The 13,788-nt window shown below is 43.0% G+C and overlaps 1 protein-coding gene across 1 annotated transcript; it reads right to left on the bottom strand.

Moving 5' to 3' along the window:
• Positions 1-6,942: 6,942 nt before the first annotated feature.
• Positions 6,943-13,371, bottom strand: LOC103647325 (serine/threonine protein phosphatase 2A 57 kDa regulatory subunit B' theta isoform). Its single transcript, XM_020548470.3, has 5 exons — positions 13,019-13,371; positions 12,801-12,873; positions 11,192-12,591; positions 7,305-7,684; positions 6,943-7,221 (listed from the first exon to the last, which is right to left on the bottom strand). The coding sequence occupies exons 3-4, from the start codon at positions 12,359-12,361 to the stop codon at positions 7,325-7,327; spliced, it is 1,530 nt and encodes a 509-aa protein (XP_020404059.1). The 5' UTR covers positions 12,362-12,591; positions 12,801-12,873; positions 13,019-13,371; the 3' UTR covers positions 6,943-7,221; positions 7,305-7,324.
• Positions 13,372-13,788: the final 417 nt, after the last annotated feature.

Raw genomic sequence — 13,788 nt, 5'->3', positions numbered from 1 at the left:
ATCCTCCAAAGATATAAAAGACCCCTCAGCCGAAGCAAGCCTGGCCGGTGGGAAATTTTTCACCGACATCTGGGATAATGGTGGCCGGGAAATGACCCAAGAAATTATTCGAAAAAGCGAAAAAGGCATTCAGGATGCTAGAAAAATAGTCGAGGATGCTGAAAAAAGTGTAGAGCCCAAAGGGCAAATAGGTATTGACTAGTGGTTTTTGATTCTTTGTTGTAATTTTTTGATTTCGAACTTGTTCACGGTTTGTAATATTCACAGTTTGTAATAGTAATATAGCTGTATCTTCTCCTCCCTCAGAACCTGCCGAGCCATCTGCGGACCCCCACGCGAAGGGGGACGACGAAATTAGGAAAATGGCCGAAGCTATCATGGATAAAGTTGTTGATCAACTACTGAACGAAGCTGCAGAGATAGTTCTAAGGGAAGATTAGCTGTTATTGTAGAAAACATTGAGAATGTAACATTTGTTGTGTGTAATATTTTGTAACTTTGAATGTAATATATTAGCTGTTTATAGTTCTATTCTTTATGATGCATGAAACATCATATACATACCGTTTTTGAGCCTTCGGCGAAAAAACACCTTCCCTTCTTTTCATGCTTCGTAAATAATATCCGTGTTCTCATGAAATCAGTAACCAATCCTCGGAAAACCAATAATCAATAAATCTTTCCATTTCAGAGTTTGAGGAAGGTATAACTCTTTAATAGCTATTTTTTGTGCCTTGTCACTATGTCTTCAAAACAATCTTCAAATATCAATACCGAGACTCCCTTCTTGCGTTGTTGATGCAATATGATGTATGATGTTATGCTATGCAAATGATGTAATGATGTGATGTTATGCAAAATGATATTTGCCGAAGGTCGATATTTTTTCACTGCAAGCCTCCCTTAGGAGCTTCTTCGCCTTTTACTTCAGCGGAATCAGCGTTTATTTTTCGTTGTAAGCCTCCCTTAGGAGCTTCTTCGCCTTTTACTTTCAGCGGAATCAGCGTTTATTTTTCGCAGTAAGCCTCCCTTAGGAGCTTCTTCGCCTTTTACTTTCAGCGGAATCAGCGTTTATTTTTCGCTGTAAGCTCTGCATTCCCTTCGGAACGACTTTTGAGCAGAAAACTTACACTGCGCTCCCTTAGGAACGACTTTTGCTTTTTCGGAGAAATTATGTTGCATTCCTTAGAACAAAATTTTTGATAATTCGAAGGTCCTTCTTGCCACCATAAATTCTTATGCTTTGGCAACTTAAGCCTATGGAGAAGATATATTTTCATTATGGTAAAAAGCGAAACTGTCACAAGAGATTGAAAAACGATAAAAAGTACTTAAACTTCCCATAATTGTTCCTTATTAAAAAGAAAGTAATACTGAATGCGAAAATGCGAAAGGCTGCTGTCGAGGTAGGATATTTGTCAGTAAATGTGCTTCGACTCTGGCACAGTGCTATTGATTGTGCGAGCTTCGGACTCCTCTCTGAAGTCCCGCTGGAGGTGAGTGTGCTGACTCCCTTCTGGCTGTTGACCTCGTTGTGTTGGTGGTGGCGGTGGAGGCTGTTGCCAAGATGCTTGGGGTTGACTTGCCGAAGCAACAGAAGCTGCAGGGTGATTGCCTACATATTCTGGAATGTAAGGCGAATGGTACGAAGCAGTATACATGACCTGCTTCGGCTGACTCTGTTGTGATGCAGCTTCTGCTATCTCCTTTTGCTTCTGGATGGTAACATGGCACATCCTGGTGGTATGGCCCTTGTCTTCACCACATAATAGGCAGTAAATTTTTCTTGGCTGATCCCCAAATCTTCCCCCGAAGCCCCTAGCGCCTCTGCCCCTTGGCGCTGGCGGCCGAAAAGAGCTTTGCTGCTGCCCCGAAGCTTGCGAGGAGTACTGTGGCCTTTGCTGTTGACTCCCTCTATTATCACTTTGAGTAGAATTGTGAATTGACCTGACGTGCCTCGGATGGAATCTTCCTCCGAAGCCCCTGGTCATTTCAAAGAACCTGAATGCTTCCTCCCTTCTTTGGCGAAAGTCATTGTCAGCTCGAATATACTCGTCCATCTTCTGGAGCAGCTTCTCCAAAGTTTGAGGTGGTTTCCTGGCAAAGTATTGAGCTGAAGGTCCCGGCCGAAGTCCCTTAATCATGGCCTCAATGACAATTCCATTGGGCACTGTTGGTGCCTGTGCCCTCAGACGCAGGAACCTTCGGACATACACCTGAAGGTATTCTTCGTGGTCCTGGGTGCACTGGAATAAAGCTTGAGCAGTGACCGGCTTCGTCTGAAACCCTTGGAAGCTGGTTATCAACATGTCCTTCAGCTTTTGCCATGAGGTGATTGTTCCTGGCCGAAGAGAGGAGTACCAGGTTTGTGCAACACTATTGACGGCCATGACGAAAGACTTTGCCATGACTGCAGTATTGCCACCATACGAAGATATGGTTGCTTCATAGCTCATCAAGAATTGCTTCGGGTCTGAATGACCGTCGTACATGGGGAGCTGGGGTGGCTTGTAAGACTGGGGCCATGGTGTAGCCTGCAGTTCTGTTGACAGAGGAGAAGCATCATCAAAAGCAAAATTTCCATGATGAAAATCTTCATACCAGTCATCCTCATTGTAGAAGTCGTCCTGATGGAGCTCTCTACGCGGAGGCCTTCGATTCTGGTCATCTTGAGCAAGATGACGAACTTCTTCCGAAGCTTCATCTATCTGCCTCTGTAGGTCAGCTAGACGAGCCATCTTTTCCTTCTTTCGTTGAACCTGTTGATGGAGCATCTCCAAGTTTTGGATTTCTTGATCCAAGTCGTCCTCCGGAGGCGTTGGACTGGTGGCCTTCCTCTTCTGGCTTCGGGCCTCCCTAAGAGAAAGGACATCCTGATTGGGGTCCAGTGGCTGCAGAGTGGCAGCCCCTGTTGCTGAAGCTTTTTTCGGCGGCATGATGAAGGTGATGCTTGCCGAAGGTGTTCAAAACTCAAAAAATGGAAGTGAGTTCACCGGAGGTGGGCGCCAATGTTGGTGACTTGTTCTCAAATGCTTCGAGTTAAGAACAAGGCAACATAAAAAGTGTTAAATGTTAAAGTCCTTCGCCTTTGAAGTCATTATATCCCTTCGGATAAAATGAATTCCGGACGAAGGTTATGAAGGAAAAAACCTTCGTAAGCTCGATAGATGACAAAGAAGAATTTGTATATGAAATACAAACAATAATACGGATATTATCGTTCATTTATTTTTATTTTTTATTATCAAAATCATAATAACAAATTATAAATGTACTTTCGGATTGATGGAAAGTAAAGGTACAGGCGTGATGTGAAAAAGCGAATGTCAAGTCAGCGTGAATAGTACGGGAGTACTGTTCATCTATTTATAGGCACGGGACGCAGCCTGTGTAGAATTACATTAATGCCCTTTACATTTATCAATAACTCTATAGTAATTCTTCGAGGTCTAATTTGGCTTTTCATCTTTAAGTCGGTTCCCCTTTTCTGCTTTCATGCCGAAGCTTTTCTGCGCATAGCTTCGTGATCATCTTATCCTTCGTCATGAGCGCCTTTCGTCCCATTCAAGCTTCGTCTTGACCATACTCTTGTATACCCGTAACCTGATTCCGAAGATACCTGTTCACATATCTCACTTGGAAAACATTGTCAAACCATGTTTTTGAGGACCTTCGGAAGCCGAAGGCCCCCAACAGATACCATGCAAATGTGGTCCCTGTTAGAGATAATGAAAATAAACGTACGTGAAATGCCTCTGTGTTGGCCAATTCTCCCAATTGTGCTAAGAACTGGCCTATATGTTCGCGCGTGTTTTTTCCTTGATCACCCGAAAATTTCGTGAATTCGGGTATCCTAGTTCCCTGTGGGTATGGGTGGTGATCAAATCGGCTGTCATAAGGTTTCCGATATGGTTGCCCCCCAGGGACCATGCTTACTCCGAGCTTATCTCGGAACGCCCCGGCTATTTCTTCCCTTACTATATCAATGGCAGCCGGTGCGAGACCACCGGCTCTCTGGTCAAACATAGGTGGGGTTGGCTGGATGTTAGCATATTGTCTTTCCCCCCCATTGGTTTGAGCTACGTAGTGCATTTCCATTTGCCCTATATGGCTCATAGGTTTGATCGTTTCTTTCCGGCCTTCTAGGTGGGGCCGGAAAGCTTTCCTGGGCTCTGGATCTTGAATTAATGGGCTGGTGCATTGTATAGTGTGATGGGAAGTGTTGCTGGGACGGGTGAGGATTCAGGTAACAATCCTCCTCAAAAAGGTCATGTGCGAACTGTCTGGGCATTGGCCCGGACCGTCCGTGATTATGTGCGGACCGTCCGTCATTGTATGCGGACGATCCGACTAGGTAGTTCAGATTCCGAGTCATATGTGGTGGCTCGGGTGCGTGTCTGGGTACCTCATTAAAAATGGGCCCGGCCGTGGTTGGCCCGGACGGTCCACGCTCACGTGCGGACGGTCCGGATATGTGCAGATCGGCTGTCTTGCTGCCGATTTGCGGTTGGTCAGGGTACGTGTCCATCGGCATCCCATAAAGGGGTTGTGACTGGTCGTGACAACCTCTAGCTGATGTATTACGTGTGTTATCCCCTAATTCAACCTCATGTGAAGGAAAATTTGCTATACTAGATTTATCAAATGCACGTACTAGTCTCCTATAATCGTTTTGCATATCCCCTATGATATTCTGCATTTGTTCACGCTGTTCATCTACATAATTCTTAAGAGATTGCAGCTCGTTTGTATTACTTACATTGGGGATATCTGGCGTGGGTCGCAGTGAAGCCGGATCCGTCGCCCGATGTCGGACGACCTTGTTGTTCCTGTCCACTTTGAAGTTGGCCAAGAACTTTGCTTTTGCCTCCTGGATCATCTGCTCTTTGTGCTCCTCGAACTGAAGTTGTTCGTCAGCCGGCAAGGTTTCCCAAGTCGGCTCTATGATGTTGCTTGGAGAGACTTCAGAACTATCCCTTGAACCGGCCATTGAGGGCCGATTTGATAGGTCTAAATATGTCTTCCCCAGCGGAGTCGCCAAAAAGTATGTTGACGTCCTTTTGGAGCGCCAAACACTCAACAAGAACCGTGGCGGTGCCCTCTGCACAGGGCCGGACGGTCCGCGCGCAGGGCTCGGACGGTCCGCGGCATGGTGCGAGGCGCGGCGGTGCTCTCTGCACAGAGGCGGACGGTCCGTGCGCAGGGCCGGACGGTCCGCGACCTGGCGCAGGGGCTAGGGTTTCCTGCCTGACGGCCGGACGGTCCGCGCCCTGGGGCCGGACGGTCCGCGCGTGCGCAGGGGCGGCGGAAGATCGTCGGCGGCGCCTGGATCTCGCTCCCGGGAGGGACCCCGTCGGGGAGGAGAGATCCTAGGAGTTGTCTAGGCTCGGCAGGCCGACCTAGACTCCTCTAATCCACGTAGAGTCGAAGAGAGGCGAAGAATTTGGGGATTGAGAGGCTAAACCTAAACTAGACTAGAACTACTCCTAGGATAAAATGCGAAATAGAAGTGTTGTTGATTCGATTGATGATGATTACAAATCGGTCGTAGACCTCTCTATTTATAGAGGAGGGGGCTGGACCCTTTACACAACTGATTCCGAGCTAATTCCGCGAATCTAACTAACAACCGTAGCACAAAACTCGGAACCCTAATTTGTTCTGCGCACGCGCGGACCGTCCGGCCCACAGGCGCGGACTGTCCGGACCGCGGACCGTCCGGCCTCAGGGCCGGACCGTCCACGCGCTCATTTCAGTACCAAACATCTATATAAGTATATCACTAAAATTGGTTGCTAAAAAATGCTAGTGTCAAGGGGAGCCTTGTCACTAAGAAGGTACAACTTGATTACCAAAAATATACATTTCCTATCTTAGTATGATATAATTTCTCACATTTAAAACAGTAATAATGTAAATTTTATTTATATTTTTATGTACAAATTGTAAGTTTATCAGCATTTACAAGCTTTAGTATTCAGATGGTTGCAACTCAAATATATCGACTTGTCTTTATAGTTATTATTATTAAAAAGGTTTGGAATATTTAAACAACTATACAATTTAAACAAGGTCTACTTAGACTAACTCCAACGGAGCAGCCAAACGGCCAGCCAAAGCCAATATGGCTGCCGTGGTGCTACTGTAGCGCCTAGAAACAGGTTCCAACAACACAGCCAAAAGGAGCAGCTATTTTAGAGGGGATGAGAGAGAAAAGCTAGATTGGCTGGTTCAGAGCCGGCAGCCATTTTCTCCCCTTCGTCTCTGACAATCCGGACCCACTTCTGAGGCTTCTGGCCACTCGCCCTGGGAACCAGCTATTTTAGCTGCTCCGTTGGATACGACGGACGTATGGATGGCCAGCTAAATTACTGTGGCAAGCCAACGGCCTGAATGTCTGCCCGTTTTGGCTAGTGCCTGGTGGAGACAGCCTTAGCTAATATATCGTAGCAACGCATGGTTGGTATCAATTTAGTCATACTTCATGAACACCAATTTAGGCCTTGTTCGGTTACATGGGATATAATCCCACCATGGATTTAATCCGGGTATGGATTGGGTGAATTCATATCTCACACTCAATCCCATGGTGGGATTAAATCTATTAACAAATCCATGTGACTTTCAAAGCTAGTTATTCTTTTGATCCATGGATTATAATGTAAACTTATGCAATATCTCATGGATTTGTTCCATACCTAATGGGCTATGGATAGAATCCATGTCTTCCATAGTTTAAAAAATTCCCAAACATTTGGGTTATATTCCATGATGGGTTTAACCGAATAAAAAAAATTAAGTAGTCATGGATTATTTTGGGGCATGGATTGAGGCATGGATTTAATTCCAATCCATACTAATCCAGAGCGGGATTGGTGTAAACGAACAAAGTCTTACGTGGTGTGGTGCCCCTGTATCCATCTGTCGTGCCATGGCACTCTGTGATGAAAATTAATAACTTTTATCATTTAAGCCGCCTGCAGGACATCTCAACATTTTCCATTACAAGAAAAAAAATACATTGTCCCAAACAACGGACTACAGAAGCAGACTGAACCACCAGAATGCCAAAAGAAGCCATGGCATGGGATTTACAGAAATGATGCACAATTGGCTTCTCAGATCTCTTTCTTCAATTTCGCTCACCAGCCTTGAAGGCTTCATATACCCCCTTTTATCTACAACCCAATCCTGTACAATGTCTAACGACTCTGCAAGGACCTAGAAATACCAAATGTTACCAAAACTGCAAGAGATCAACAAGTAACTGAATCAATCAAAGAGAAGACAATAAACTTGCTTACCACTCATTCAGTGCAGGTTGCTACAAGAATGAAGGTTGACGAGGCAAGGTTGGAGACACAAGGACAGCCTCACCACTTGTGACTTTTGCTGATGCAATCTCATCCAGACGTTTCCATGCCAACTCTTGCTTCAGTTTAAATTCCTTCTCCCTGCCCTTGTCTTCCTCGTATTTTCGCAAGCATTCAGTAAACATTTGAGGGTCACGATCGGAGAGTAACTTTCGGACATTCAGACTGAGGCTTTGCACGACTTGATTCCAGTGCCCATTTATATTTTTCTCCAATGCAGGGAGGATGATAGGCAGGATCACCTTACTGTTTTGCTTAACGAAATTCTCGAAGTGAATATTGTTCCAGAAAAATAATACTCTCTCAGCAACCTAAATCAGCACATAACCATATATAAATACACAAGCAATTACCAGAAGAGAACAAAAGGACAATGGTAAAAGTATATAAGCATTGGCTATCAAGGTCAGACCCCATTTCACCTTTTATTGCGCAAGTACACAAATAAAACTTTAGCAATCAAAACGTATAGAAAAATAAACCAAGTCTCCAAAAGAATATATATTACCAAAACCGGACGGTCCAATCTATATATACAAGTACACAGTTCAGTTAACAGCAGCCATTCAAATGCGGTTATAATGATTTTTCTAAACACTATTACCAACCCATTATTGTTCTCCCACCTCATAGATAAAAATTCAAATATCAAAGCATTACCTTAGATATTTTACAATTTGTGATCTAACAAAATTAAGTATATTTTCTGAAGCATGCCATTGTATAGACAAATATAAGTTTTCGGAAAAGACCCCAGAATGCTTAGCAAGGCAGTAATTACTTATACTTCCTTTATGCCCAATATAAGTCCATTAGGTCATCAACAGTGTCTCGAAAATCTCCAATACTATACTTTGGCTAATAATATTTATAAGAATATTGGTTTAATTAGGAAGAGTTATATATTATGAAATTAAATTCCATGATTAATATAGTAGCACAACCTCCTGTTATCAAGATATATAACTTTTTAATCATTAATAGTCAAAGCTAAAAATGTTAGAACAAACTACATGGACTTATATATTTCGGATCAGAAGAGGTAGTAAAAAAGATAGGTAACTCGAAATGAGTTATGATTTAGTAAGGGCTCTATGATGCATTGTTCAGCTTGACAAAACAAATCTAGAAAATTCTGGATAGAGGTACCACACATATATAGGACTAGTTATCACCTATCTAATTTTGTTTGTACTCTTTCATTGGGTCAATGCCTATTTTACCATGATTATGAACAAAATTTAAGGTTTTCATATGCAGCATATAGTTAACACCAAGGGGAAAAAACAGTTATGAGCTAATATGCAGGTAGTGTTAGACTCAACACTAGCAGTAATTTGTTCCTGTGTTCCAAAATGTTTCTTTACATGGATACTATTTGCTTGATGGTGGATGCCCATGGTTGGTGACATGCTTCCTCTTGCTGTCAACACAACTCAAAGCCAATGTACAAAAATGAGGGGGAACCAAAACACTTTGGGCAAGTTTGGGGTTGAAATATTTTTACAGATTTTATGCAATACCACGGTTTCAGGCAATACCGTAGTATTTTATGCCATGAGATGTTTGATTGCATTCCTGGAAACTTTGTTTTCAAAACCATGGTATTCTAGAAACCATGGTATTTTTGGAGTACTGAAAACTCCACTCCAACACAAAGTTCGCATAGCATGGCTAGATTTTGCCTAATACCATGGTTTACAATGTTGTATCCAAACAATGTTTCTCAAAACCATGGTATTTTTGGAGCTGCCAAAACTATAGTACTGTCATGACAATTGCAAAGTATAGTATTATAAAACCATAGTTTTCAGAAACATTGTTGCCAAACAGGCCTTTTATTTTATTTGGGGAGGGCTATGCCCCACGGTTTTCTGTCAAAGAAACAATTTATTTTATGTTTTTCTGTTTATGGAAACCATTTCTATAGTTCTCATCCTCATAGCATATACTACCCTTTAGGCATTGTTTGGATGTTTTAGTATTAAGAAACTACAGTTTTAGAATCCATTGATATGTAAAACCATGGTTTAGAAAAGAGGTATAGAGTGGAGCCTGTTTGGAAACTATGTTTCTCAAAACCATGGTTTCACAATACTATACTTTGCAATTGTCATGATAATACCGTGGTTTTGGTCAGCTCAAAAAATATCATGGTTTTGACAAACATTGTTTGGATACATAATTATAAACCATGGTATTAGGCAAAAATTAGCCATGCCATGAAAACTTTGGATTGGAGTGGACTTTCCAGTACTCTAAAAATACCATGGTATCTAAAATACAATGGTTTTGAGAACATAGTTTTCAGGAATACAACCAAACATCTTATGGTATAAAATACTATGGTATTACTAAAAACCATAGTATTGCCTAGAAACTATACAAATACTTCACTTCCAAACAGGCCCTAAAACTTTAAAAGTACTGCAGTTTTAGCAATACCATGGTATTCAAAACCATAAAATTTGTTGCCTCCAAACACTTCATGTCACTCTAGGACCAAAGTATTTCATAAAACCATGGTGACATGGTTAAGAGTGGTAATGGATCACGATCCAAATGCCCCTTCACAAAAAGTTAGGGCCCTTAAATAATTTTAGTTCAAAAATGAATAGGAATAGGACCCGATCCTAATCCGATTCGATCCTTAAAGTTTGTAGTGTAAAATCTAGAGCCTATTACCACCCCTAGGCATGGTATTTGTCTAAAACTCCAAAAGTACTTTGCAACCAGAACCTTAACCACCTTAATGAAAAACAATCTTAGTCTCCTACCTAACATCATCAGGAGTCATATCTTTTTACAAAAGAAACGTTTAGGAATCCTTGTCCTAACCATATGGAGATCGATCAATTTAATTACTAGTTACATAATATGGAAACCTATCAAACTTTTTTTTGCTGCTTACAGTATGAACTCCAGTGTGAGTACAAATGTTGCAGAAGAAACCTCTAGCTGTTCAAAGTACTGTAGCTCTTCCTTAAATCGTTTGCTTTAGATGTTTGATGGTTTGATTTTGCACTATCAAAGTAAAAGGCATTTCAAAGAGCAAATCTCTGTAGACTAGACATGATGAAAATATGTGCACATAATGACCAATTAGCAACCAATTATAACTGAAGCCAAAATTTCAAAGTTAAGTAACTGTTAAAATCAAATATCAAGTACTCTGTTGTTTTTCTTCACAATCAACTGATAATTAACAGTTAAGATAATAGGTGATAATAAAATTTTAACACTTGGCAAATTAATTTGAGTTCACTGAAAAAGAATGCATTTAATGGCATGAGCATATGCTATTTTATTGAGTATTAAAATAGTTATGGTGAGGTTGCATGGAAAGAGAACATGAAATAGTGATGGTCAGAAGCTAAATGAGGCCTGCCTTTTCTATCATCAGCATTTCAAGATGACAATCACAGTAAATCAAAATAGAAATTATGTTTCTTCCATTCAGCTTTACGATTAAGGCTCTAGAAAACAGATACTAAACAAAGAGAGAGATTCAACCGATTATATGTGAATGCAAGGAAACACATTTGGCAAAGACTTCTCACAAAGTAAACTGGAATCAATAAAATAAACAAGTGAAATGATTTTGAAATTAGTGATGAAAGGAGATGATATTATTATAACAAACCAGCATGGAATAACATTTAGCCAAGCAAAATATGATAATTATTCCAGAGGTACAACTAATCCAATGTTGACAAGGGAAGAGTAGGACAACAAGTCAACAAGTAAAGCAAAAGAGAAACAGATAACAAATAAAGTTGAGAGGGAACATTCATCAAGGACAAGATGAAAAGGGTTACCTGGAAGTGAGAGCTGTTCAAGCAGTGAGCGATCTGGTGGGAAAGAGGAACCATACATTTTTGAAATTCAGCAGGCTGTGTTGCATCTAGTACCTCTTCCAGCTCACCCAAGAACAGCACCTCCTTTGTGCTGTTGGTGATAGGCCAATATTTTATGAGGCCCCTAATAACAGTATCCGCAAGTTTGCAATCTTTTTCAACAAACTGTGTAATGCAGTAAGACAACTGCCGATGGTACATTGAAGTACACCTTGGCTTGTGAAGTGGAATTAAGGTCCTTCCAAGGAACAGTTTGTGCTCTTCCTTGAGTGGCAAAGCAAACCCGTTGATAATACTTCCAAAAATCTCCAAGAGCTCTGCAATTCCATTGTGCTTTTCAGTTTCATATATGAACTGGTAGAATATGTTATTTATAGCTTTCCGGATAAATGGCCGGTACACCATGAACTTCCCATAGATACGGTGAAGTACCGTCTTAAGGCGATCCCTCTCCCTAGCATCCTCAGAGTCAAAGAGCTCAAGCAGCCTTAGAATAAAGGAATGGTCAATATACTTCTTAGCCAGTTTAGCATCATTTTCTGGAGACTGAACAAATGTCAAGAGCAACTCATACACATGGTACAAGTGTGGCCACGCAGGGTCCATCAATGGTTCATCCTCTTCTAGATCAAAAGCTTGAAGCACCTTCTTCTCCCTGGGTGGGGAAATTAGTGTCCTGAACAAGTTCACTGAAATCATTTTTGTGATTGCCTCCACAATGATCTCAGGGAACTTCGCGTTAGCAGTCCTAACATATTCATCTATCTCCAACAACATTAGCGTCTTTATCTCCTTCTCCTTTATGTTCTTTGCCGCATCCTCAAAGTCAAACAGAGTGCAGCACATGTTCAACTTTTTGATGAGCAGATTCTGTTTCTCTGTATTTGGCACATCCTTAAAGCTCGGCAACAGTCGGAAGTTGGAAGAGAACAAAGTATCATTTATCCTCGAGTCTTGGAACCCCGTACGGTTTCCATTCCCATAGATGTCCCCAGTACTAGACAGAATTGGCAGCTGGCCACTCAGGTCAGCAAATCCAGAACCTGACAGCAGCTGGTTGAACGTCCTCCCGCCACACTCCTTGCCTGCAGTTTTGGACGCCTTGCGCCGTCCAAATATCTGTTTCATCATACTACCCCACCCAGAACAGCTGACGCCACCCGAATCAATGCCGATAGGATTCAGATCCTCCACGGAACAAACAGCAAAAGTAGTGATCCTTGCTTCTTTTGCTGAAGCAGGAGCTACTACCACATACTAAACCCTAGCCCCCTCACTTGTGATCCATGGCATGCCCCCATCATCATACAAAGGAAAGCTTCAGTTATACAAGCTATCCTGACAAATCGAGACACTCCAACCTGCAGCAGCAGGAAATAGGAGTCAGCAAACAGGATGAACAACTCAGGCAGGCCAACACTAAGCAGGAATTATAGTACTACTACTGCAGGATATCGCAGGCAGGAGCAACCAAGGATGCTCATCGTCTACTACCCCTGTACTGTACACCCCCAAACGAATGTGAGGAACTAGGTGGAAAAGGCGCGCCGGGCGAAGACAGGAAGCCAACCTGAGGCGAAACCACGCGGCGCAGGTCCAGGAATCAGGATTGTGCGGGAGACCGACAGCGACCTCCCGTTCTTCTGTAAACCAAAGCAGAGAAACGCAACGGTCAACATGGACTGCGGGCGCCGGCCGGTGAACGGCGTCGAAGGAGAGGAGAGGAACCCCCTCCTCCCGCTCCACTGCGAGAACCGTCAGAACGGGGCCGGGAGAAGGCGGACGTACCTAGTACACGGCGGCGACGAGCTCGTCCTGCTGCGGCTGCGGGAGGTGGCGGGCGGGAGGAGGCGCAGCGACTCGATTGCGGTGAGAGGAAGGTGGCAGGAGACGGGACGGAAGCGGCGGGTGGAGGTGCAACGGGGCTCGGGAGCGGAGCGGGCCGCGGCGGCAGGAGGGAGAAGAACACGAGGAAGGAACGAAGGGGAGTTTCGTTGTTGGATCTCCTGCGCTCGGCTTCTACAGTACGATTATTTTAGTTTTGTTTCCGTTGCTGCCCCCCCTGCTTTTCTCTCAACCTCCCTCCCTCCCTCCGTCCAGAAGACGGCCATAGCAGAGCAGTTCTGTCCGGGAGCCAGGCCAGCGTGTCCTTTTCCGCTCTTTCCACGGTGTTTGTTTCGTCTCCATCCCTCCGTCTCTCTCTCTCTCTCTCTCTTCGGAGACACGGCAATGGCACACGCGTGACCTCAAAGCGCAGACAAGGCCACAAGGGCGTATGGCGCCATATGGGAAGGTCACGGCTTTGCGGTTAAACTGTCGTTGACTAATCTAGGAATTAGCGATGACCAAAAGTTTCTTTGTTTAAGTGGGTGTTTGGTTTCTAGGGACTAATTTTTAGTCCCTCAATTTTATTCTATTTTAGTCTATAAATTACTAAATATAGAAACTAAAACTTTATTTTAGTTTCCCTATTTAACAATTTATGAACTAAAATGGAATAAAGTGAAGGGACTAATGTTTAGTCTCTATAAACCAAACACCCCCTAAATCTATGTGGG

Source organism: Zea mays, chromosome 2 (assembly GCF_902167145.1).
Source record: "Zea mays cultivar B73 chromosome 2, Zm-B73-REFERENCE-NAM-5.0, whole genome shotgun sequence".
Taxonomy (NCBI): Eukaryota; Viridiplantae; Streptophyta; class Magnoliopsida; order Poales; family Poaceae; genus Zea; species Zea mays.
The sequence above is the reverse complement of the archived record's forward strand: the minus strand, read 5'-3'. Positions and strand labels throughout refer to the sequence as shown.